The sequence below is a fragment of the Loxodonta africana genome, chromosome 19, assembly GCF_030014295.1.
Source record: "Loxodonta africana isolate mLoxAfr1 chromosome 19, mLoxAfr1.hap2, whole genome shotgun sequence".
NCBI classification, from domain to species: Eukaryota; Metazoa; Chordata; class Mammalia; order Proboscidea; family Elephantidae; genus Loxodonta; species Loxodonta africana.
The window spans coordinates 3,190,411-3,214,557 of record NC_087360.1 but is presented as its reverse complement, the minus strand read 5'-3'; the positions used below and the strand labels follow the sequence as shown (position 1 = coordinate 3,214,557).

The window sequence follows — 24,147 nt, the reverse complement described above, 5'->3', positions numbered from 1 at the left end:
TTTTTTTTTTTTTTTTACCATGACTCTTTTTTCCCGCAAATCTATCTGCACACACACGTGTGTGTATATGCATATTAAACACACACAAATAAGAATTTTTCTCTCATGGCCTGTTTGCAGAAATGGAGTCATCCTGTGCCTTTCTGTGTCGTCCTTCTCCCCTTGGGATGCACCTTGAAAAAAAAAACTAAGCATCTGGAAAATGAGCTGCCTCATATACTCTGGGCCTGCACCGATTCCAATGCTTGGGCTAACAGGAGTTGTAGCATTTGAACAGGAGAAGCCTTGGACATTGACATCCATGCTGATTTACTTTTAACAGATGGAAGGATAGAAGCCCAGGGAAGGGCCGGGACTGACCCAGCACAATCCAGGAACGATAATAGGAGGAGAACTATAGCATCCACCAAGCACTTCCAGTGCCCAAGCAACGGCACTATGGCACCTAACATGCTCGTTAAAACACTAAAGATATGGCCTGCAGTCACTGACGGGACATACTGTGACTGCCAGTGGTTTTGTTAATTATGGTCTATAAGGAATGCTGCCTTGGATTGGACAGCATACAGTGTTTTCCCAAATTCATGGTAGTGATTCATAAAACAAAGATTATTGGTCCATTTGCTGTGTATCGTTCTGCGTATCATCCCCACCCTCAGGGAACCTGACCCTGTCCTGACAGAGGAGGCAGACGGTGAGGAGACCTGTAGAACATGACACATGGTGCTATCCTGACGGAGGAGGCAGACAGTGAGGACACACGTAGAACATCACACGTGGTGCTGTCCTGACGGAGGAGGCAGACAGTGAGGACACACGTAGAACATCACACGTGGTGCTGTCCTGACAGAGGAGGCAGACAGTGAGAAGACACGTAGAACATCACACGTGCTGCTGTCCTGACAGGGGGAGACAGTGAGGAGACACGTAGAACATCACACGTGCTGCTGTCCTGATGGAGGAGGAGACAGTGAGGACACACGTAGAACAGCACACGTGGTGCTGTCCTGATGGAGGAGACAGTGAGGACACACGTAGAACAGCACACGTGGTGCTGTCCTGATGGAGGAGGAGACAGTGAGGACACACGTAGAACATCACACGTGGTGCTGTCCTGATGGAGGAGGAGACAGTGAGGACACACGTAGAACAGCACACGTGGTGCTGTCCTGATGGAGGAGGAGACAGTGAGGACACACGTAGAACAGCACACGTGGTGCTGTCCTGATGGAGGAGACAGTGAGGACACACGTAGAACAGCACACGTGGTGCTGTCCTGATGGAGGAGGAGACAGTGAGGAGGCACGTAGAACATCACACGTGGTGCTGTCCTGACGGAGGAGACAGTGAGGACACACGTAGAACAGCACACGTGGTGCTGTCCTGACGGAGGAGGAGACAGTGAGGACACACGTAGAACAGCACACGTGGTGAGGGGGACCATGAACCAGGTTATACTCTGGAGAGTGACCTGTGCGCGGGGCTGCTTTGGATGGCGTGTTCTTTGAGGAGGGGACACTTGAGCCAGTTAGTAGGGGGACTGTGTCAGCTGTGGTTGAGTCCACCATGACTCATGGTGACCCAGTGCAGGATGGAACAAATGCTGCCCAGTCCTGTGCTGTACCCATGACCTGTTGCAGATCAGACCACTGTCATCCACAGGGTTTGCATTGGCTGAGTTTTCAGAAGCAGATCGCCAGGCCTTTCTTCCTAGTCTTAGTCTGGAAGCTCTGATGAAACCTGTTCCGTGTACAGCAACACGCAGGCCTCCAGTGACAGAGGGGTGGTGGCTGCGCATGAGGGGCACTGGCTGGAATGGAACCTGGGCCCCCCGCCTGGAAGAAGAGAGTTCTATCACTGAGCCACTGTGGCCCTAGTGTGGGAACAATGGCTATGAACGTGGCCGCTGACATTGTTCCTCTTCATCCATCGTCCTCTGTGGGGCTCCCCTTGTTCTAAAGACACTCATGCTAGATGGCCCCTCCCTACTGTCCCTGGGGCCCCACACTGCCTCCACACATTCCCCGGGACTTCTTCAGCCACAGGTTGAGGGCGCTGCCCACATGGGGCCAGGGTGCCCTGATTTAAAACCTTATTAGAGAAAGTTCGTTTATTGAATTTCCAGTGCAGCCTGTCTGACCTCCAGGACACGATTCCAGCTAATGGATCTCAGTGCCAGGATAAAAGCAATGCATGTGGGCACCTGGCAGGTCCGCCGTCCCTGGTGACTGAGGTGCATCCGTTAGCTCCCCACACGGTTGATAACCTCTCCTGGGCAGCAGCTACCTTTTCCCTGAGTGTTGGCTCCTGTCAGCACTAAACTTCCTCTCTGCCAAATTTACTATCGATTTCCTTGAGAGAGGAGAGAGCCTTCTGGAGACAGCCAGTATCTTCAGGTGTAGCCTGAGTTTTTAAAGAGCCTGTGGGTTTACTACCACGTAGGGGTACACCCCAATAGGAAGATGGGGCCACGTCTGCCCAAGGCAGGAAGGGTTTTCCATCCGCGCTTCCCCTGCCCGAGGGACTGGAAGGAATGCTGGCGGTCTGTGTCTGCAAGCACCCTCTGCTTCCAAAGAAAAGGAGCTCAAGGTCGGCACAGCAATCTGCAGAATCCAGGGCAGCCTTTTCAGCCACTGCCCTCCTGAGGAGCAATCCGTGGCTCCCTATTGCTCTACAAGAACCTGCCACGACCTGCACGGCCCTGCGTGATCTGTCCCTCAGCCTCGTCTCCACCACGTCCGTCCCACTCCATGCTCCTGTTGTCCCCAGCACATGCTGCTTACTCTCCAGAGCCCAAAGTCCTGCTCCCCTGGACAGAGGCCCTGCACCCCAAGGAACGAGCAGCTGCATGTTTGCCAGAGAAATAGGTGTGGGAAATGACTAAACAGCCCCCATCCTTAGAGTCCCACAGTGGTGCAAACGGTTAAGCACTCTGCTGCTAACCAAAAGGTTAGAGGTTCAAGTTCACCCAGAGGTCCCTCCGAAGAAGGTCCTGGCTATCTCCGTCTGAAAATTATCAGCCATCGAGAACCCGGTGGAACACAGTTGTCCTACTCTGACTAAACAGCAATTCTTTTCTTTTTTAAATCCCTGGCTAAAGAGAAATAAACCACAGATTTGGAATATAAATAGACTTTTCTGTCCCTCAGAATTGCATTTGCTCGACGCACGGCCAACAGCAGCTCCTTATTCTGTCTACACTGCAGGCTTTCTTTTACATGGGGTGGGGTGGACCCCAGGACCTTCCTCACCCCTGAGACAATCTTGTGGTCAGCAGGGGAAAGAGGGCCCTTCCACTAAGTTAAGGGAGAGAGAAATGTTTTATGACACCCACGTGGAGAAGTGGGAGGACAGACCTTTAATCCTAAATTAGCAAACCTCACTAAGTCTATTTGTATGGGCCCTGAACACGGACATCTGAAATGGGTTATGGTCACTGTCTGATGAAACAAGAAGAATCTATCACTTTACTGACAGTAGGAGAGACAGAAAATAAATAGGTAAACACACCTGATACACGGGATGACTCCAGACATTGACAAATGCTCCGAGGAGCGCCTCATAGGGCAGTGGGGTAAGGAGAGGTTACCAGGGCAGCCTCTCTGAGGACACACAGTTGACCTGAGAGCTTCCCGAGCAGAAGGAACAGCGAGAGCAAAGGCCCTCGGGTATATACAAGCTCTGGCATCCAAGGAACAGAAAAAGGGCCAGGGGGGCAGGAGCCTGGGGGGTGAGGAGGAGAGCAGAGAGAGGCGAGGTGGAAAAGTAGCCAGGGGCCAGGTTGTCTAGGGCCTTCGAGTCACCATGGTCGGAATGTCATTTTACTCTAAAAGCAGTAGGTTGCTACAGGACATTTTGGTCTGGATTTTAAGTTGATCACTCTGGCAAGTATGTGAGTGGTCCTATTGTAAGCCTCAGTTCACAGATGAGGAAACTGAGGCCCAGACAGGTTTAGTGACTTGCCTGAAGCCACACAGCTGATAAGTGGCAGAGCCAGGATTGAAACTCACTTGTGCCTGATCGCTGAGCCTGTGATGGTCTTAGGCCACCCACGGGCTCAGGCAAGGACAAGAGGATGGGGTTCTCCTCACAGACGATGGTGGGATTCACCCCAAATGCGCTGCGCAGTATGGTGGCCACCTGCCATGTGTGCTCCTTAAGTTGAAATTGGTCAGAATCAGATAAAAGTTAAAATTCACTAGCCACATTTCAGCTGTTCACTGGCCAGCAGACCAAAACGCCCATTGCCCTCCGGTCGGTTCCAACACATAGCTACCCTACAGGACAGGGCAGAACTGCCCCTCGGGTTTCCAAGGCTGCAGTCTTCACAGAAGCAGAGAGCCACATCTTCCTCCTGCAGAGCAGTTAGGGGGTTCAAACTGCAGACCTTTCAGTTAGCAGCTGAGTGCTTAACCGTTGCACCACCAGGGCTCCGTTCAGTAGCCACGTGTGGCAAAAACCACACGCTGTGGAGTCGACTCCAACTCATGGCGACTCCATGTGCGTCACAGTACAGCTATGCTCCTTAGGGTTTTCGATGGTTAACCTTTCAGAAGTAGATCACCAGGCCTTTTTTCCTGAGGTGCCTGTGGGTGAACTTGAACTTCCAACCTTCCGCTTAGCAGCCGAGCACGTCAACTGTTTGCACCACCCGGGGACTGCTATTGGAACATAAAGAACTTGTCCGTCATCACCGAAAGTTCTGTAGGAAACAGACCCAGAGCCTTCGACCGGACAGATGAGAGCTACGCCACATCCATTCCTGGGAGAGGTTGATGGTAAAAATAAACCACGGCACTGGCCAGAGAAGAGCAGGTTGTCCTGACCCTCTCCCTTAAGTTACAAAGAAGACTGTTTTAATAAAAGGCTTTCGCACAACACAGCACAGTGCATTTATGAGTCAGATTTTAGTGGTGCCAACTGGAGCTCTGTCTGGATTTGCTTAACTGGGGACAGAGGTCTGCAAGCCCTGGAGTCTGTGTGGCTGGGGATGAAGGGTCTTCGTGCAGATGAAGTTGCTGGCTAAATCCATGCACCCCAGGCCGGGGAAGTCTAGGTTGGGATCTGGGTACCTGCTTTCCCTCAGGGAGCTTTCAATTCTGGAAAACAGTTCTCTTCTGGGTCTTGCTTTTTCTCCTGCCAGATGCTATCACTCCTACCCCTCTGTGACCCTCTGCTGAGAGCAACCTGAGAACAAGGGTTTGGTGCGTAAGGTGGAGCCTTTTATACCAGCCTCCAAAGGGCTCGTTATGTCTTCAGGGAAAACCACACAGATATGGAATGGTTCAGGCTCGAGAATTGGCTTAAAGAGTGAGGGGAAACGACAACAAAACAACAACTCGCTGCTGTGGAATTGATTCGGACTCGTGGCGGCCCCGTGAGTGTCAGGGCAGAATTGTACCCCACAGGGCTTTCAATGGCTGATTTTTTGGAAATAGATCTCCAGGCCTTTCTTCCCAGGCACCTCTAGGTGGACGCAAACCTCCAACCTCGTGGTTAGTAGATAAGTGTGGTAACTGTTAGTACCACCAGGGACTCCGAATGAGGCTTAGAGCAGTGAAGTATCTGCCAAATCAAATGCAAGTCTGTCTGGCCCCAAACTCATGTCCCTAAGATGCATATGAGGCACTTCCTTTTGTCTGGGAAGCTGCCTTCCTGTGGACCTGATTGGAGTCCCTAGAGGGTGCACATGGTTAACACACTGGGTTACTTGGTTCAAGTCTACCCAGAGACACCTTGGAAGACAGGCCTGGCTATCTACTTAGCAAAGATCAGCCATTGAAAGCCCCATGGAGCAGTTCTACTCCACGCCATGAATTGGAGTTGGCTCAAGGACCAACTGGTGGGCCCCACTGTTCAAGGTGGCTTAGCAGTCCTGCCTCCCCCATCTCTCCCTCACTCTTTCCGGCTCTCTCCCTCTCCGCCTCTCCCTCTTTCTGCCCCCTCCCTTTCTCTCTCTCTCTCCGTCGCTCTCTCTTCCTCACTTTCTCTCTCTCTGCCTCTCTCTCACTGGTCCAAGTGGGGTGGGCAGCCTGCCACCCCCCCACCGGCCCCGCCCCGGCCGCACCACCAGCCCCAAGTGGATGGAAGTCCCGAGACCAGAACGACACGATGCTCCAGGTCTTGGCAGCGCTGTGCGCTGTCAGTTGGATAAAGTGTGATTTATCTGCCTGGCTCTGGCATGCTGTCGGCCCCTGCTGCAAGGGGCAAGGAAAGGAGGGAGTGCGTAGAAACTGCCTCGAAAATACTGCTTATTCTGGCTTTTCTCTACCTTTATCTTTTTCCTTCTCTCCCAGAGATGTCAGAAAAGCAGCCGTAATGCACTTTAGCAATGAGAAGTGCTGAACTGCGGCGGAGGCCGCCTTAAAATGTAAAGCCTGGGCTCTGGCAGCTGCGGGAGAAGAACACGTTGTGCCAAAGTTAGGGGTACCCACCGAGGGGCTGGCAGCAGGAGGGGAGGTTTTGGCCCAAAGTTGGGTGTTGATGGCCGGGACTCAGGTGGTCACCACTCAGGCAGGCGGCTGTCATGGGGCAGCTTCCCCAACCCTGGACCAGCAGCCCGTTGCCTTGTGTCTACTACTCATGGCGACCCCACGTGTGTCAGAGCAGAGCTGTTTTTCTTAGGGTTTGCAATGGCTGATTTTTTGGAAGTAGATCTCCAGGCCTTGCTTCCAAGGCATTCTGGGAGCCACCAAACTTTGGTACGCAGCCGAGTGCTTTAACTGTCTGCAACGCCCAGAGACACCCATACACACATGTATATGTATATGTTGTTCATGTTAGTTGTCATCAAGTCAACTCCAACCCCGTGCGTTGCAGAGTAGAACTGATCCACAGGGTTTTCAAGGCTGTGACCTTTCGGAAGCAGATGGCCAGGGCCTGTCTTCCCAGGCACCTCTGGGTGAGTTTGAACCACCAACCTTCCAGCTAGTAGTCGAGTGCTTTAGACGTTTGCACCACCCAGAGAGAGAGAGAGGGAAAGGGGAGTGTTATGAATTGAATTGTATCCCCCAAAATATGTGTTGTAAATCCTAACCTTTATGCCTATGGTTATAATCCCATTTGGGAATGGGCTGTCTTTGTTATGTTAATGAGGCATGATCAGTGTACGGTATATCTTGAGTCAGTCTCTTTTGAGATATAAAAGAGATGAAATGCAAGCTAGCAAGCAGAGATGGGGGAGCCTTGCCCAGGAGCAGAAGCCCAAAGAGACAAGGACCTTACCCTAGAGCCGACAGAGAGAGAAAGCCTTCCCCTGGAGCTGACGCCCTGAATTCGGACTTCTAGCCTCCTAGACTATGAGAGAATAAACTTCTGTTTGTTAACGCCGTCCACTTGTGGTATTCCTGTTATAGCAGCACTAGATGACCGAGACGGGGAGAGATATCTACTCTAAGGAACCGGCTCATGGGATTGTGAGGACCATCCAGTCCAGCACCTGGATGCAGCAGGCTGGGGACCCAGGCAGGATTTCTATGCTGTAGCCCTCAGGTGGACTCAGTCTTCCTAGAAAATCTGTTTTTGCCCTGAAGTTCTTCAACTGATTGGATGAGGCCCACCCACATTATCGAGGGTGGTCTCCTTTACTTGGAGTCAGCTGATTGCAGATGTGAACCACATGTACGGAATAGCTCATAATGTCTCGAATAGTGTCATCTAGCCTGGCCACGCTGGCCCATCCCTTAGGGCCAGGCCTGCCATCTGCCGGGAAGGGCGATAGCCTCCATCCACGGTGGGAGAGACGGGGACAAGTCAGAAGGGACAGCTCAGTCACACAGCCCCAGGACGGTGCATGAAGAGCAAAGCTTTGGGCCTGGAGGCCTGACTCGCTGATGACAGGCGCTGTCGTCTTGGGCAAGTTGCACCCACTTCCCATGCCTCAGTTTCCACATTGGTAATAGGGATATGATGGAAATGGCAGATCCTTTTGTATGTTTATAGCGGACACTTATAAACACATAAAGACCCATGGAACCTCTTATCACGGATCCTCGGTGTTTGCTCTTGTTATAGAACAGGCACTTACCCACAGAAGCCCTTCTCCTCCTACCTTCCAACCCAGCCCGGCTTTCCCATCAACACCAACCTCTGACAGGTGTGTGTGTGCGTGTGTGTATGTGTGCAACTGTGTGCGCGTGTCTCTGTATCTCTGTGTGTCTACATGTATATATGTGTGTACTTGTGTGTCTGTGTGTGAGTCTATGTGTCTATTTGTGTCTGTGTATACATCTGTGTGTGTATATGTATGTATCTGTGTCTCTCTGTGTCTGTGTATCTGTGTGTGGGGGTGTATGTCTGTGTGTATGTGTGTGAGTTATGTGTCTGTGTGTGAGTTATGTGTCTGTGTGTACATCTGTGTGTATATATGTATATGTCTGTGTGTCTCTCTGTGTCTGTATCTGTGAGCAGGGGTGCATTCTGTGTGTCTGTGTGTGTGTGCACATGCGCCCGTGTGGTGGGTGGGCGTCAGAGGCGATGTGTGAGCAGTCGGCTGAGTGTCCCTGGTGTGGGGAGCGCTCAGTGACCCAGATACCTGAGCACCTCTTCCCCCGCCCACTGCCGTGGTTGCCTTGGCAACACTCCACCCTGGAGATGCTGTGACCAGTTCTGGCCCTTCGATTCTCTGCTGAGAACCGCGTTGTTTGCATGAAGATGTAATATGCAGGGCAGTCCCCAGGGCCACGCTCCCCAGCCACCCCACAGCCTACCCCTGTTGGTGGAAGTGCAGGCTGGCGGGTTGGGGCTACAGTGCAAAAGTAATAATGATAACCCCTGGCACTCACAACCCCTGGGTGCTGGGTGTGGACGGCAGAGCAGGAAACAGACACCAGAGGGAGGCAGCCTGCTGAGGGCTGGGGGCACGCTTTCAATGCTTGTAACACCGGGCACAGGTGACAGCCCTCCCAGCGCCCCCACCCCTCCATCCTGGCACCAGGGCAGAGAACTCCAGTGCTTCCAGGGCACAGCCCTGTAACAAGGACGAATGCAATGGTTTTTCAGTGTTGGCGACTAACTTGATATGTTTAAGATACTGCAGGCCACGTGGGACCCAGGGCCATGGTTTACGGTCTCTGATTCATACACTGATTCATTCATTCATTCATTCATGCTGCCTGTAGCTCCAGAAGTGACTGAGGGTGAGAATGGTGGAGGAAGCACGTTGAAAATGTAAAGCAAGGGGGTGTTGATATTTTATATTACGGAGCAGGTACACAAATTGAAACGTGCAAGAAATGCAAATTTAATTCTTCTGTGTCTGAACTTAACTTCCACTTCCAGCCCCTGCCCCCTAAGTGGCTAGAACAGTGTTTCAGGAGCTGATATTTGAACACGTTTCGTTTGAAATGCTGATTACAGACCCAGTGGAGGTGCTGAGTGAGCGGCTGGACACGTGAAGACAGGATTTTGAGAGTCCTTAGCACAAAGGGGAAACCCTGGTGGCATAGTGGTTAAGTGCTACAGCTGCTAACCAAAGGGTCGGCTGTTGGAATCCGCCAGGCACTCCTCGGAAACTCTACAGGGCAGTTCTCTGACTTAGAGGCTCGCTATGAGTCGGAATCGACTCGACGGCAGTGGGTTTGGTTTTTGGTTTTAGCACAAAGGTGGGGTTTAAAACATCCTAACGGAAGAATTACAGTAACTACGGGATGTATAAAATCCCATGGAACCCTGGTGGCACAATACTTAAACATTTGGCTGCTAACTGAAATGTCAGTGGTTCGAACCAACCCAGCAGCTCCGTGAAAGAAAGACCTGACCATCTGCTTCTCTAAAGATTATGAAAAAAAAAAACAAAAACAAAACCCAAACCCATTGCTGTCGAGTTGATTCCAACTCATAGCAACCCTACCAGACAGAGTAGAGCTGTCCTTCAGGGTTTCCAAAGAGCAGCTAGTGGATTCGAACAGCTAGCCTTTTGGTTAGCAGCCAATCTCTTAACCACTGTGCCACCAGGGCAGTCTACTCTGTCACACGGGGTCGCTGTGAGTTGGAATCTATTCGACGGCACCTAACAACAACAACAAACATAAGATGCCGCGTGAACACAGAGGAAGGGTCAACTGTATTAGTTCAAGGAGCAGGACTCAAAGTGTGGTCCCCGGGCCAGCAGCATCTGGGACTTTGTAGAAATGCAAATTCTTAGGCCCCCTGCAGACCTACTGAATGAGAGACTCTGGGGCGGGGCCCAGGAATCTGTATTAATAACCCCCAACCTCCCCACAGTGACCCTGGTGCTACCTCAAGATTGAGAACCCTGCTGGCTGGAGGAGGATTCAGACACAGAGTCCCATGAGACATCAATGGTTGGATGTCTTTTGTGTGACCAAATTCTGTCTTACTTAGTGCTGCTGTAACAGAAATACCACATGTGAATGGCTTTAGCAAAGAGAAATTTATTCTCCCACAGTCTAGGAGGCTAGAAGTCTGAATTCAGGGTGCCTATCCCAGGGAAGGCTTTCTCTCTCTGCCAGCTTTGGGGAAATATCCTTGTCATCAATCTTCCCCGGCTGAGGAGCTTCTCGGCAGAGGGACCCTGGATCCAAAGGATGTGCTATTCTCCTGGCTCTTGTTTCTTGGTGGTATGACGTGCCTCTGATGGGCCACAATCACTCCATCACACAGTCCCGCCCAGTCACCTGGGTGGGAGCCACAAGACCATGGCTAGAAAGGCCACATAAAAGTAATCAGTCGCACCACAGGCCACCCCCTGGCTTTTCTAGCCATGGTTCTTTCATGTTTGGAGGATAACTTCCCCTTCCCAATCATTTTACCAGTCCAAAACAATCATTAACAGATCGGTCTTTCAGGCTGAGGTTACTCAGGTACCAGTCATTCAGGTCTCCTGCAGGTGTTCATCTGATTTGCTCAGGTGCTCCGACCATGTGGAGAAGATGCCTTTGCTTTCCCTTGGAACATGCCCCCAGCCTCTCCCCTAGGGGGCAGGTGATATCATCAGGACGTCGCCAAGGCTCGTGGAGAAACTGGAACCTTCATGCATTGCTGGTGGGAATGGGAAATGGTGCAGCTGCTGTGCAAAACAGTGTGGTGGTTGCTCAAAAAGCTGAATGTAGAACTACCTTATGACCCAGCAATCCCAATCCTAGGTGTGTACCTAGAAGAAGGGAAGGCAGGAACACAAACAGAAACCTGTACACCAGTGTTCACTGCAGCATTGTTCACAATAGCCAAAAGGCAGCAACAGCTGAAATGTCCATCAACAGATGAGTGGATAAACAAAACGTGGTATACGCACACAATGGCATAGTGTGTGTACAGCCATAAACAGAAATTAAAAAAAGTCGTAAAGTCCTGATACATGCCATGACATGGATGAATTGTGAAAACAATATGCTGAGTGAAACAATTCAGTCACAAAAGGACAAATATGATCCTACATAGATGAAAAAAGCAAGTGCATTGAGACCAAAGTTTATTAGTGGTCACCGGGGGCGGTGGTCATTGTGTCGGGGGCGCTGAACTTCTTTTATGATGGTGGAACCAACTGGAAAAGGACAGTGAGAACGCTTGTACAATGCGATTGAACGAAATCCATCTCAATGAATTGTGCATTTAAAAGATGCTGCATCGAGGCGTGTTTTGTTACATGCATCTTTGCCACAATAAAAACAAATCTAAAATTTTCAAAAAGGACTCGACGATAGAACATGACAACTGAACAGGTGCTGCTCAACCCAAACTCTACAACCTGCCGGTCGCTGGCCCCGTCGCTGCCGTGGCTTCAGCCGTCGTTTTTTTTTTTTAATATTTTTTTATTGTGCTTTTTAAATGAAAGTTACAAATCAAGTCAGCCTGTCACATATAAGCTTATATACACCTTACTCCATACTCCCACTTACTCTCCCCCTAATGAGTCAGCCCGCTCCCTCCTTCCAGTCTCTCCTTTCGTGACCATTTTGCCAGTTTCTAACCCTTTCTACCCTCCCATCTCCCCTCCAGACAGGAGATGCCAACACAGTCTCAAGTGTCCACCTGATACAAGTAGCTCACTCTTCGTCAGCATCTCTCTCCAACCCATTGTCCAGTCCCTTCCATGTCTGATGAGTTGTCTTCGGGAATGGTTCCTGTCCTGGGACAACAGAAGGTTTGGGGACCATGACCGCCAGGATTCTTCTAGTCTCAGTCAGACCATTAAGTCTGGTCTTTTTATGAGAATTTGGGGTTTGCATCCCACTGTTCTCCTGCTCCCTCAGGAGTTCTCTGTTGTGCTCCCTGTCAGGGCAGTCATCAGTTGTGGCCGGGCACCAACTAGTTCTTCTGGTCTCAGGATAATGTAGGTCTCTGGTTCATGTGGCCCTTTCTGTCTCTTGGGCTCATAGTATCGTATGACCTTGGTGTTCTTCATTCTCCTTTGATCCAAGTGGGTTGAGACCAATTGATGCATCTTAGATGGCCGCTTGTTAGCATTTAAGACCCCAGATGCCACATTTCAAAGTGGGATGCAGAATGTTTTCATAATAGAGTTTATTATGCCAATTTACTTAGAAGTCCCCTTAAGCCATAGTCCCCAAACCCCCGCCCTCGCTCCGCTGACCTTCGAAGCATTCAGTCGTCATTTTTTAACATCAGAGCAAGCAGAGACCAGTGGGAAATTTTCTCAGTGGGCAGCCCACCCTCAATGCAGGATGCAAGAGACTCCCAGAAACGAGCCCAAGGGACTTACAAGATCCTTGTGGAGCTTAGGTTCCTTTGTGCAGGCGAACATCTCATTTTGTGATCCGGAGGCTTCCACCTCTGGTCACTCAGGAGATGATTAATGTGCCGAGCCTCCCCCAGACATTCGTGACACCGTCAGGGATAGCAGTGACAGTGACTCTTTCATGCACAGCAACTTCGTACTCTTGGCCTCCTTTTAATTGTTCATATCTTCTGGAGCGGCCTGGCTCCCTCTCACCAGGGCTCAGAGAGGTAATAAATGAGGCAAGTCAATGGCCTGTGAATTACAACATTGATTAAAGAAGTGATTACTGATAGAACTCTTACTGGGCTGTTATGCTAACGTCTGTCCAAATCCTGGATGGTGTTCACCTCCTAATGACAAGCCTGGGACAGCAACGAAAATTGGTTTCTGTCCTTAGTCAACATGTAAACATTTTTAAACCAATCTTGACCATAAGTGAGAAGATCCATCCCTGCACCCCCTCCCAGGTGCTCTGCGCCACTGTCTCGGCCAGATGGAGAAATTCTCTCAGCCCAGCCCTCACCAGCTGCCCTCCAGATACAAATGTAGGTTGAAGATGAAAACTGGGCCCAGAGTGGCCGTCCATAGTGCCCTGAACCGGGGAAACAGGGTGTCATATCACAAAGAGCTCATTGCTCAGCACTGGGTGTTTTTAAGCCCTCCCCCACACAAGGGGATCCTGTTCACTTAGGAGTCCACAGTCTAGAAAGAGGCGGATAAGCAAATGGACAGTTATAACATAGTGCTGTGTGAGCAGTTCACGAGTGACTTCATTAATTCTGCAGTTTTACCCAAGACTGTATGTGTGTGAATTTGCCTAGCAAGAATGAGCTTTATATGCATATCAGTGGCCCCAAGACAGTTAGGAACCACTACCTGAGATCCTTTTGGAAGCTTTCAAATTATCTTATGGTGTTCCTGATGGTCTGGGCACCATTTCCTTTCAGTCTCTCGCCTCAGCTTTCCCTTGTTTGGTTGCGCCGAAGCAGGTGTCCCCATGAAGAAAGAACTGTTCATCCATCCATCCATTCATGCATGAATCCATTCACCCATCCATTCATCTATCCACCCATCAGTCTGCCCATCCATCCTTTTGTCATCCATCCATCCGTACATACTTAACCCATTTAGTTGTCCATCTATTCATCCATCCATTCATGTACGAATTCATTCGCCCATCTATTCCTCCATCTACCCATTAGTCTGTCCATCCATCCATTCAGCCATCCATCCATCCATGCATAATCCATTCACTCATCTATCTTTTCATCCATCATCAATCTGTCCCTCTATCCATCCATCATCCATCCATACATATATACATGCATATATCTATCCATGTATTTTTTCATCCACCCATCCATCCCTCCACTCATCCATCCATCCATCCCTCCGTCTGTCCGTCCATCCGTGCATCTGTCCAACCACCCATTCACACATACACATATCTATTCACCCACCCATCCATTCATCCATCATCAATCTGTCCATCCATGCATCCATCCATCCAGTCTATGCTTTGCTGAGCTCCTGACTCATGATCAGTTGGTGCTGGGATCCAACAGACCAACAGGGAATAAGATGTACTTCTTGCATTCAAGGACTTTAGTTTTGCAGATATCACACGGGCCCCTCCTCAGCTCTCAGCCACAGCTGCAGTGGGAAGCTTCGTGCAAGTCCAGGCTCACTTTGTGACTGGAGAGTCCCCCTGCATGTCTCTTTCTGCTGCCTGGAAGAGCCTTCCCAGATGCCACTGGCCTGGTGCAATCATACCCTGAAAGTGCCCCAGGAGGTAGCTCCTGACTGGTGGGAGATAGGAGCCGGTAGATAAGTACTCCCACCTCTTATTCATCAGGTCGACAATTCTAGATGCTTCTCCTGAGGCCCTGGAGAAACTGAGCCCAACGCACAGCAGCCACCTCCAAAGTGCACCACAAGCTTCTGTTTGGGGTTATGAAAAAGGCTTGGGAGTAGTTGGATTATACACCACAAATGGTTCATACAGCAAATTTATGTGGAAAAAATATATTACTACAATCAAATTTACCAAAATAATGGGCCTTTCTATCGCCTGTTCTTCTTTCCTTGTCTCTCTCACCCCTGCTCCTTGGGGCTGCCTCTCAAGTAAGCTGCCTGCACTGAACCCTTGTCTCAGGCTCTACTTTGGGAGCAAGCTCAATGAACACGGTGTTTTGCCAAGGAACAGGACAAAGGGAAGCAAGGTGGTCTCCTGGGCCCCGTGAACGTCTCCTCCACCCCCTCCCTCTGTCTTTGCAGGTGTCCGACCGCTGTGACTACGTCTTCGTCAACGGCAAGGAGATGAAAGGCAAAGTGGACGCAGTGGTGAACTTTACGTACCAGCACCTGAGTGCCCCCCTGCACATCACTGTGTGGGTACCCCGGCTGCCTCTGCAGATCGAGGTCTCTGACACTGAGCTGAGCCAGATTAAAGGCTGGAGGGTTCCCATCATGGCCAGTAAGAGGTGAGCCCAAGCCAGGAGAGGCTCCAAAACCAAGCCAAAGCACTTGCCATCTAGTTGACCCTGACTCATGGTGTTCCCACATGCATCAGAGAACTGTGCTCCATAGGGTTTTCAGTGGCTGATTTTTCAGATGTCGATTGTCAGGCCTTTCTTCCAAGTTGCCTCTGGGTGGACTCGAACCTCCAACCTTTCAGTTAGTAGTTGAGCATTTAACGATTTGGGCCACTCGGGTTCTGGGTGATGCTCTGTGCCATGATAATAATGGCTTTCTCTGCTGACCGTAACCCTGAAGGAGCTAGTCGTGGACCTGGTGCAGGGCAGGTGCTAGTTTGATCAGAGGGGTTATCATGTCCCCAAACCCTAACAAGAAGCCCCTGAGGAAAGCAAGGCTGCAGGGTAACTCAGGCAGCCACAAAGGGTGCTCAGCGGCTGGTTGTCTGGAGGCTGCACCTGGGCTTCTGTTACACCGCCCCTTGAAAGTGGCCCAGGATGTCACAAGGGAAGTCGTAAGTTGTCTAACCCCTCCGCCCCCAGGGAGTTTGAGGCCTGGTTTATTTGCTCCAAGTGAAGTGGCAAATCCTTCTCCTGTGCTTTGTGAATATAAGCTTGAAAAGCTCTCTGCAAATCACGTTACGGGATAAAATTTAATTGCATTTGTGCTGACAGTAGGCTTACTTAAATATAAACAAAACAGACCCTCTAACTTATTTATATTGTGTGGTTCTGGGTTGTGACACGTAGGAGTTCTGGTTTCATCCTTTCAGGAGCTCCTGTCTCTGTGGGCCCCACTTCAGCCTATGTTAGCTGGATGAGGCCAGTAGCTGAGTTGCTGGTTCCCTGCCTGAAATCCTTCATCCCAAACCATTTCATTTTAAGGGACAAATTCGAGTACACCTCGAGAAGAGTAACTGGAAAGGGGGCTGTGGAATTCATTTTCTATGGGAAGACATGAAGGGTTGGCCTGCTTGGGAGAGAGCGGCCAAGAGTCCATGCACAACTTGGTGGTCCTGAGCGGCTAAGAGAATGAGTATGAAATAGTAGTTTAGTTTAACTAGTAAAAAATATCTTCCTTGAGCAGTATGGAGCCCTGGCGGCACAGTGGTTAAGCACTGGGCTGCTAAGCAAAACGTTGGCAGTTCAAATCCACCAGCCATGGCTTGGAAACCCTATGAGGCAGTTCTTCTCTGTCGTACAGGGTCACTATGAGTTGGAATCAACTGGATGACAATGGGCTTTTTGGTTTGAGCAGTAAGCTCTTTTAAGATCTACCTATATGGGATCAAAGGAACAATACCAACTTGAAAGATACAGATAGGAAATTTAGGGGGCAGTGAACTTATGTTAATGGGGAGGAACATTTCAGAAAAGGAGGGCGAGAATGGATGTAATCAACATCCCTGGGCTGTCCATGTAGAAACTGCTGAATAGGTGTATGTTTTTCTGTGCATGTTCTCAACAACAAAAACAAAGAGAGAGAGAATGGGTGTGCTCCGTGTCCTGAAGACTGGTGGTCCTGAGCGGCCAGGACAATGGCTGTTCCGTGTCCCTGAGGAGGGAAGAACTGGGACTGGCTGAGTTCAAATACAGGCTCTACTGCTTACCAGCTTGTGGCCTTGGGCAAACTTCCTGACCCCTCTAGGCATCAGTTTCCTTATCTAAACATCAGAATAATTAGCTTTGCCTCATAGTCTTATGGAATTAAAATAGTTACCACACGTGGGAGATGACAAGGCCTGGCACATCTCAAGAAAGTCCTACAGTGTTATCCAATAGAACTCTGTTTGGGTGGAATGTTCTAGAACTGCCCTGTCCAATATGGTAGCCACTAGCAACAGAGCACATGCAAATGGCTAGTGTGACTAACGGACTGGGTTTTTAATTTTGTTTAATTGTCATTCATTTAAATTAAAATATACAGAGCCACACATGGCTAATGGACAGTGCAGGCTTAGTGAATATTACCTCTGAAGTCTAATATTTGTCAATAAATGTACTCAGAAAGGAGCTTGCTAACCCTCTAGCTACCTGGGAAAGAACTGGCGCTCTTGCCTTGGGTGTCATCTTGCCGAGGCTGGCGTGGGTGACCCCTGCCTGTCTGCATGTTACTCAGAGGACCTTGGTCCTATCTCTGGAGCTGAAGTCTCCCTCTGCTTTCCCATAAGGCCCACCCAGGACAGTGAGGAGGAGGATGAGGAGGAGCGGCGGGGCCGGGGCTGTGCCCTCCAGTACCAGCACGCCATGGTGCGGGTCCTCACCCAGTTTGTGGCAGAGGGTACTGGCCCATGGGGCCAGCTGAACCACCTGCTGAGCCCCGACTGGCAGCTCGACATCACCCACCTGGTGACGGACTTCATGAAGCTGGAGGAGCCCCGCATTGCCACGCTCGAGGACAGCGGGGTCCTGGTCGGGCGGGAGGTTGGCATGACGACCATCCAGGTAGGAGCTGGAATTCCTGCCTCCCCAGCCCTGAGCACTGACCAGCGGAGGGGCTCATAAGATGGGTGGGCTATTGTTGTGGAGGACCCTTGCCTGCTGTGATGGCTGTCCCTGGCGTCACAGAGGGGCCGGAAGGCTAGCACTTGGACCACAGGTGGACCAGCTTTTTGAGCTCCACTCTGCCTCCAACAGAACTGAGAAGGAAATGGCCACATGCCCTTCGCACCCACAGCACCCTGTCAACTGCCGCACCCTCTGTTCCCACCACCACCCCAATCCCCCACATACCTCTGAGCCCCTCAAGGCCCCACTTTGCAGATCCACCCCTCCTACACCTCTTAGAGTAAGTGTATCATCTCTACGGCGCCCACCAGCGAGCGGTCAGGCTGCATCCTTCCTTCCCCCGTTTTCTCTCAGCCACTGTCTGCTTCTGCCCTGTACTCACTCACCAAGCCCTCTCCGCACACTTACCACCTATCTTTTGCTCAAAGAAAACCCACATTTCTGGTGGAATTCCAGAAAAGGTGACTGGGTAGTGCTCAAGTCCCACCCCTCCAAAGCCACGCTAGACCCTACAGGACCACCCTGTGTGGACGCAGCTGGTGTCCTCCTATCAGTCCCCCGCATACCCACGCCCAGCTTTGGCTGATGTGAGGAGCCGCAGGTCAAACTCTGCAGAGGACAGGTTGTGGTGGGAGTCCTCGTTAATCCCATAAATCACATGGCCCATGGTCCAGGCTGCACGAAGTCAGGCTGTATGCAACTCTCCACAAGTCCCGTCAGCAGAATGACCACGGATGGTTAACCGGGCTGTATGCTGTACGCTGTACAAAGATGTCTCACCTGGGCAGGAGGGGCTGTTCCCTTTTAGAGACTGTGTGGATTTTAATACTCATTTCAGTGTCCCAGCACTTGGGGGAGGGGTGACTTTACCTGACTCACGCAGGCGTGGCATAGACTAGAGTGTGTGCTGAGGGCATGAAGTCACCTGATTCACACAGGTGCAGTGTGCACTACAGTGTGTGCTGAGGGGGTGACTTTACCTGATTCACACAGGTGCAGTGTGCACTACAGTGTGTGCTGAGGGGGTGACTTTACCTGATTCACACAGGTGCGGTGTGGACTAGAGTGTGTGCTGAGGGGGTGACTTTACCTGATTCACACAGGTGCGGTGTGGACTAGAGTGTGTGCTGAGGGGGTGACTTTACCTGATTCACACAGGTGCAGTGTGGACTAGAGTGTGTGCTGAGGGGTGACTTTACCTGATTCACACAGGTGCGGTGTGGACTAGAGTGTGTGCTGAGGGCATGAAGTCACCTGATTCACACAGGTGCGGTGTGGACTAGAGTGTGTGCTGAGGGGGTGACTTTACCTGCTTCACACAGGTGCGGTGTGGACTAGAGTGTGTGCTGAGGGGGTGACTTTACCTGATTCACACAGGTGCGGTGTGGACTAGAGTGTGTGCTGAGGGGGTGACTTTACCTGATTCACACAGGTGCAATGTGGACTAGAGTGTGTGCTGAGGGGGTGACTTTACCCGATTCACACAGGTGCGGTGTGGACTAGAGTGTGTGCTGAGGGGTGACTTTACCTGATTCACACAGGTGTGGTGTGGACTAGAGTGTGTGCTGAGGGGTGACTTTACCCGATTCACACAGGTGTGGTGTGGACTAGCGTGTGTCCTGAGGGGGTGACTTTACCCGATTCACACAGGTGTGGTGTGGACTAGAGTGTGTGCTGAGGGGGTGACTTTACCTGCTTCACACAGGTGCGGTGTGGACTAGAGTGTTTGCTGAGGGGTGACTTTACCTGATTCACACAGGTGCGGTGTGGACTAGAGTGTGTGCTGAGGGGTGACTTTACCTGATTCACACAGGTGCGGTGTGGACTAGAGTGTGTGCTGAGGGGTGACTTTACCTGATTCACACAGGTGCGGTGTGGACTAGGGTGTGTGCTGAGGGGGTGACTTTACCCGATTCACACAGGTGCGGTGTGGACTAGAGTGTGTGCTGAGGGGTGACTTTACCTGATTCACACAGGTGTGGTGTGGACTAGGGTGTGTGCTGAGGGGGTGACTTTACCTGATTCACACAGGTGTGGTGTGGACTAGGGTGTGTGCTGAGGGGGTGACTTTACCCGATTCACACAGGTGCGGTGTGGACTAGAGTGTGTGCTGAGGGGGTGACTTTACCTGATTCACACAGGTGTGGTGTGGACTAGGGTGTGTGCTGAGGGGGTGACTTTACCCGATTCACACAGGTGCGGTGTGGACTAGAGTGTGTGCTGAGGGGTGACTTTACCTGATTCACACAGGTGTGGTGTGGACTAGGGTGTGTGCTGAGGGGGTGACTTTACCTGATTCACACAGGTGTGGTGTGGACTAGGGTGTGTGCTGAGGGGGTGACTTTACCCGATTCACACAGGTGCGGTGTGGACTAGAGTGTGTGCTGAGGGGGTGACTTTGCCCGATTCACACAGGTGCGGTGTGGACTAGACTGTGTGCTGAGGGGTTGACTTTACCTGATTCACACAGGTGCAGTGTGGACTAGAGTGTGTGCTGAGGTGGGTATGCGGCCCCTTTGCCCGTGTCCTGGATGAAGGAAGCATTGCTGAGGAGAGTTCCAACCCCTGGACTCAGGTGTGACGGGCTGTCTGTGTCTGCCCATCCCACAGGTCCTGTCCCCACTGTCAGATTCCATCCTGGGGGAGAAGACGGTGACTGTGTTAGATGACAAGGTGGCAGTTACAGACCTGGCCATCCAGCTGGTGGCTGGGCTGTCCGTCACCCTCCACCCCAGCCCCAACAATGGCAAGGCCATCACAGCTGTGGCCACGGCCGAGGAGCAGCTGCGGACCCCCAAACAGGTAGGGGCGTGGGTTCCCGAAAGCCAGAGGGAGCAGGTGGGGCCTGAGCCCGACCAGAGCAAGGGGAGTAGCGGGGAACAGGCAGGTTAGCTGAGCCACGCTCCAGAACGGCCCGTGTCGTCATTCAGACGAAGGCTTCCCTCTTTAAGGTAACACTGGCCAAGGTGACGGGGACAGGGGGATGCGTGGACAGCTGGGGCCCAGCCTCCTACCCCTCCACTCTGTTCTCTCAGCAGCCAGAGGTCTTTTAGAAACCTGAATCAGATCATGCCTTTGACCTGCTTAACATCCTCCGATGGCTTCCCATTGCACTCAGGATAAAACCTGTCCTCCTCACCCTCCCCGGGTGGTGTAAACGGCTAACGCCCTCATCTGCTGACCGACGGGCTGGGCATTCGAGTCCACCCAGAGGTACCTCGGGAGAAAGGCCTGGTGATCTACTTCTGAAAAATCGGCCACTGAAAACCCTGTAGAACGCAGTTCTACTCTGACACACGTGTGGTCACCAGGAGTCGAGGCTGAGTCCATGGCACCTGGTTTACTGCGGACAACGACGACAATCCAGGAAGATCCCCCCGTCTTAAGGTCACCTGTACCGCATAACACAGCTCATCATGGAGGCGATAGCTCACCTTATATCCAGGTTCCGAGGGTTGGGAACCGACATCTCGGGCGGGAGCCATTCTAGAGACCACCCGCCACAAGGGGGCAGGCGCGACCTGACTTTGATGGTGCCAGGGGCTGCTGGAGGGGCCTGGGATGCCTGCAACTCCAAGTCCAGCCCACCGGGCTTCTTTGCTTTTCCCCAGGGCAGGGAATGGGTGCCCTGTGTTCTGATTTGCAAGAAACTGGGGAACGAGGGACGCAGGAGCAGACAGTGGGCTGCAGTGTGCTGAGTGGGTGGTAAATCAGGGCGGACGATGGGCATCACCACCTCCGTGGTGGGGCAGGGCTGCCTCTCTCCCTCAGACTACTGGGGGACCTCAGGGCAGACTCGGGGGGATGTTGGTATCTGACCTGCGGACACGACTCTTGAAAGGGCAGTGTTTCACATCATTCCTGGCCTGTGTGCTTTGGAGACATTCACAATTTCTCATCTGTGGGGAGACACTTGGCGTCTCCTGAGAAAGCCCTGTGTTCCCATGCTGCTGCCATGGGCTAACGGGAGCACTGAGCCTCCGTCACATGGCGGGGCTGATGGAGATGGATTTTGGTAAGCCCAGGGCATTTGGAGGGTTTATTTAGTTCAGATTATCTGCCATTCTGGGGGCTCATTTTATGTTATGTTCTTTCTCCGCCTAGAGTTTGTGAAGAAAAATTAATTCAAGATGAACAGTCAGCCAAGATGAGCTAGGCTACTGAGTTACCAAACCAAACCCAACCCATTGCCGTCGAGTCAATTCCGACTCTCAGCCACCCTATAGGACAGAGTAGAACTGCCCCAGAGAGTTTCCAAGGAGCAGCTGGTGGATTTGAACTGCCGACCTTCTGGCTAGCAGCTATAGCACTTAGCCACTATGCCACCAGGGTTTTCCCTACTGAGTTAACAGTGTTTTATCTCAGCCCTCAGGGTGTCAAAGGCTGGCACCTTGGGCTTGATAATGTCAACTTTAAATACAAAATCTGAAAGCGTTTTAAGCCTCATGGCTGTGCTTACCCCATATACCTTGTTTGTTCTGAGGAAAGCTGAACCCGAAGCCAGCCAGCTGCCTTGGAGTCCCCTCTGACCCAGTGTGTGTTGGGGTGGAACTGTGCTCCTCCATAGGGCTGTCGATGGCTGGATTTTCAGGAGGAGATCTCCAGGCCTTTGTTCTGAGGCCTCTGTGGACTCGAACCTCCAGCTTTTCAGTTAGCAGCTGAGTGGGCTCACCGTTTGCATCCCCAGGGACTCCCTGTCCTTCTCTGTGAAGACACTTTGGTGAACATGTTCAAGGACATCTTTGTAAAGCAAGCCAATCGGAGCTGAGCACCTCAGGGTTTTTGTTTTCTGATAAGGATTACACTGGGGCTGTTAGTGGACGTCTGCAGTCCTTCTTGTTTATATTAAGGTGATTTCTGTGGCCTGAATGCTTTCTCCCAGGTTCAGCAGCCCCTGGGTCTGGAGCTGGGGTCCTGCCCCCTGTTCCAGGGGGGGCAGGCAACCATCTCAGCAGGGCGTGCCCTGGGCAGACCTCTCACTCTCTGTCTCCCCTTAGGAAGCGGTGGTCAGCACGTGGCTCCAGTTCAGTGACGGCTCGGCGACGCCCCTGGACATTTACGACACCAAGGACTTCTCGCTGGCCCCCAGCTCCCTGAACGAAGCCATCATTTCTGTCTCCCAGGGCCGCTCCCCAAGGTGGCCCATGGTGGTGGCTGAGGGCGAAGGCCAGGGGCCGCTGGTCCGGGTGGACATGACCATCGCAGAGGCCTGCCAGAAGTTCAAGCGCAAGAGCGTGCTGGCTGTGGGCATCGGCAACGTGAGGGTCAAGTTTGGGCAGAACAAGGCCGAATCCAGCCCCAGCCAGGATGACAAAGACGAGGAGATAGAGAACCATGCCAGCGACCGCCGGCAGAAGGGCCAGGACGGGCACCCCCTGGGCAGCCCCTCTGGGGGGCGCGAGGAGGGGGCGCTTCGGAAAGCCACCACCACGTCCCGGTCGCTGCTGGACAACAAGGCGGTGAGGACCAGCCGGCTGGATGGGGGTCGGCTGCCTGGGGAGGGGCAGCTACAGAACATCCCCATTGACTTCACCAACTTCCCAGCCCAGGTGGACGCACCCCGGGCGGGGGCTGGGCTGGAGGAGAGCGGGCTGGTGCCGGCGCCTCGGGGGCTGAGCGACCTGGAGATCGGCATGTATGCCCTGCTGGGGGTCTTCTGTCTGGCCGTCCTTGTCTTCCTCATCAACTGCGCCACCTTTGCCCTCAAGTTCAGGCACAAGCAGGTGCCCCCAGAAGGCCAGACCCCCATAACGCACTCCCACGACTGGGTGTGGCTGGGGAACGAGGCGGAGCTCGTGGAGAGTGTTGGGGACCTGTCTCTGCCCCAGGACGAGCACACTACCATCCTGGACCGTGGGCTGGGGTGCTGCGAGGAGGGCAACCTCCTCCTCAATGGGGGCTCCCAGAGGCACACTCAGGGCCAACCACCCTGTGCTGCGGACTCTGGGGGCAGGGCCGAGCCCCTACACTCCCCCACCTCTGGGAGGAAGCGGGTCAAGTTCACCACGTTCACCACCATCCCCCCAGACGACGGCTGCCCCACCATCAACTCCACCCTGGGCGGGCACGAGGAGGACATCAAGTGGGTGTGCCAGGACACGGGCAGCTCCAGAGACCTGAGAGACTACCGGGAGAAATTCAAAGAGAAGGCATAGGCTCCCAGCCCCCAGCTATCCCACCATCTGTCTGGTCCTGAGAATCGGGCACAGGGGGGCAGGAGGAGCTGGAGTGGGCTCAGCAGGGCAGGGCTGGGAGTCCATGGCAGACAGCTGGCCGTTTTGAAGCCGGGAAGGGACGTTTTTGTACCAAGGGTTTTTTAGTGGTAGAAGATGCTGGGTTTTTGGAAGTTGGTGGGCAGAACAGACTCAGGTGGGCTGACCGAGGCGCTGAACTGGGCAGGCAAGGTGAGGAATAGTGTTTTATCAATCAAAATATAATACAGACAAGCTACCAAAAATTATTTGT

At 52.1% G+C, this 24,147-nt stretch overlaps 1 protein-coding gene across 1 annotated transcript in view; it reads left to right on the top strand.

The window, feature by feature from the left end:
- TMEM132C (transmembrane protein 132C) overlaps window positions 1-23,837 on the top strand; it is a gene marked incomplete at its 5' end in the record, with an annotated part of 216,742 nt that extends 192,905 nt beyond the window's left edge. Inside the window, 4 exons of the mRNA XM_064272046.1 lie at window positions 14,978-15,183; window positions 17,346-17,619; window positions 20,293-20,484; window positions 22,680-23,837. Of these exons, the coding sequence (XP_064128116.1) occupies window positions 14,978-15,183; window positions 17,346-17,619; window positions 20,293-20,484; window positions 22,680-23,837 (1,830 nt within the window). The remainder of the gene's footprint in view (window positions 1-14,977; window positions 15,184-17,345; window positions 17,620-20,292; window positions 20,485-22,679) is intronic.
- Window positions 23,838-24,147: the final 310 nt, after the last annotated feature.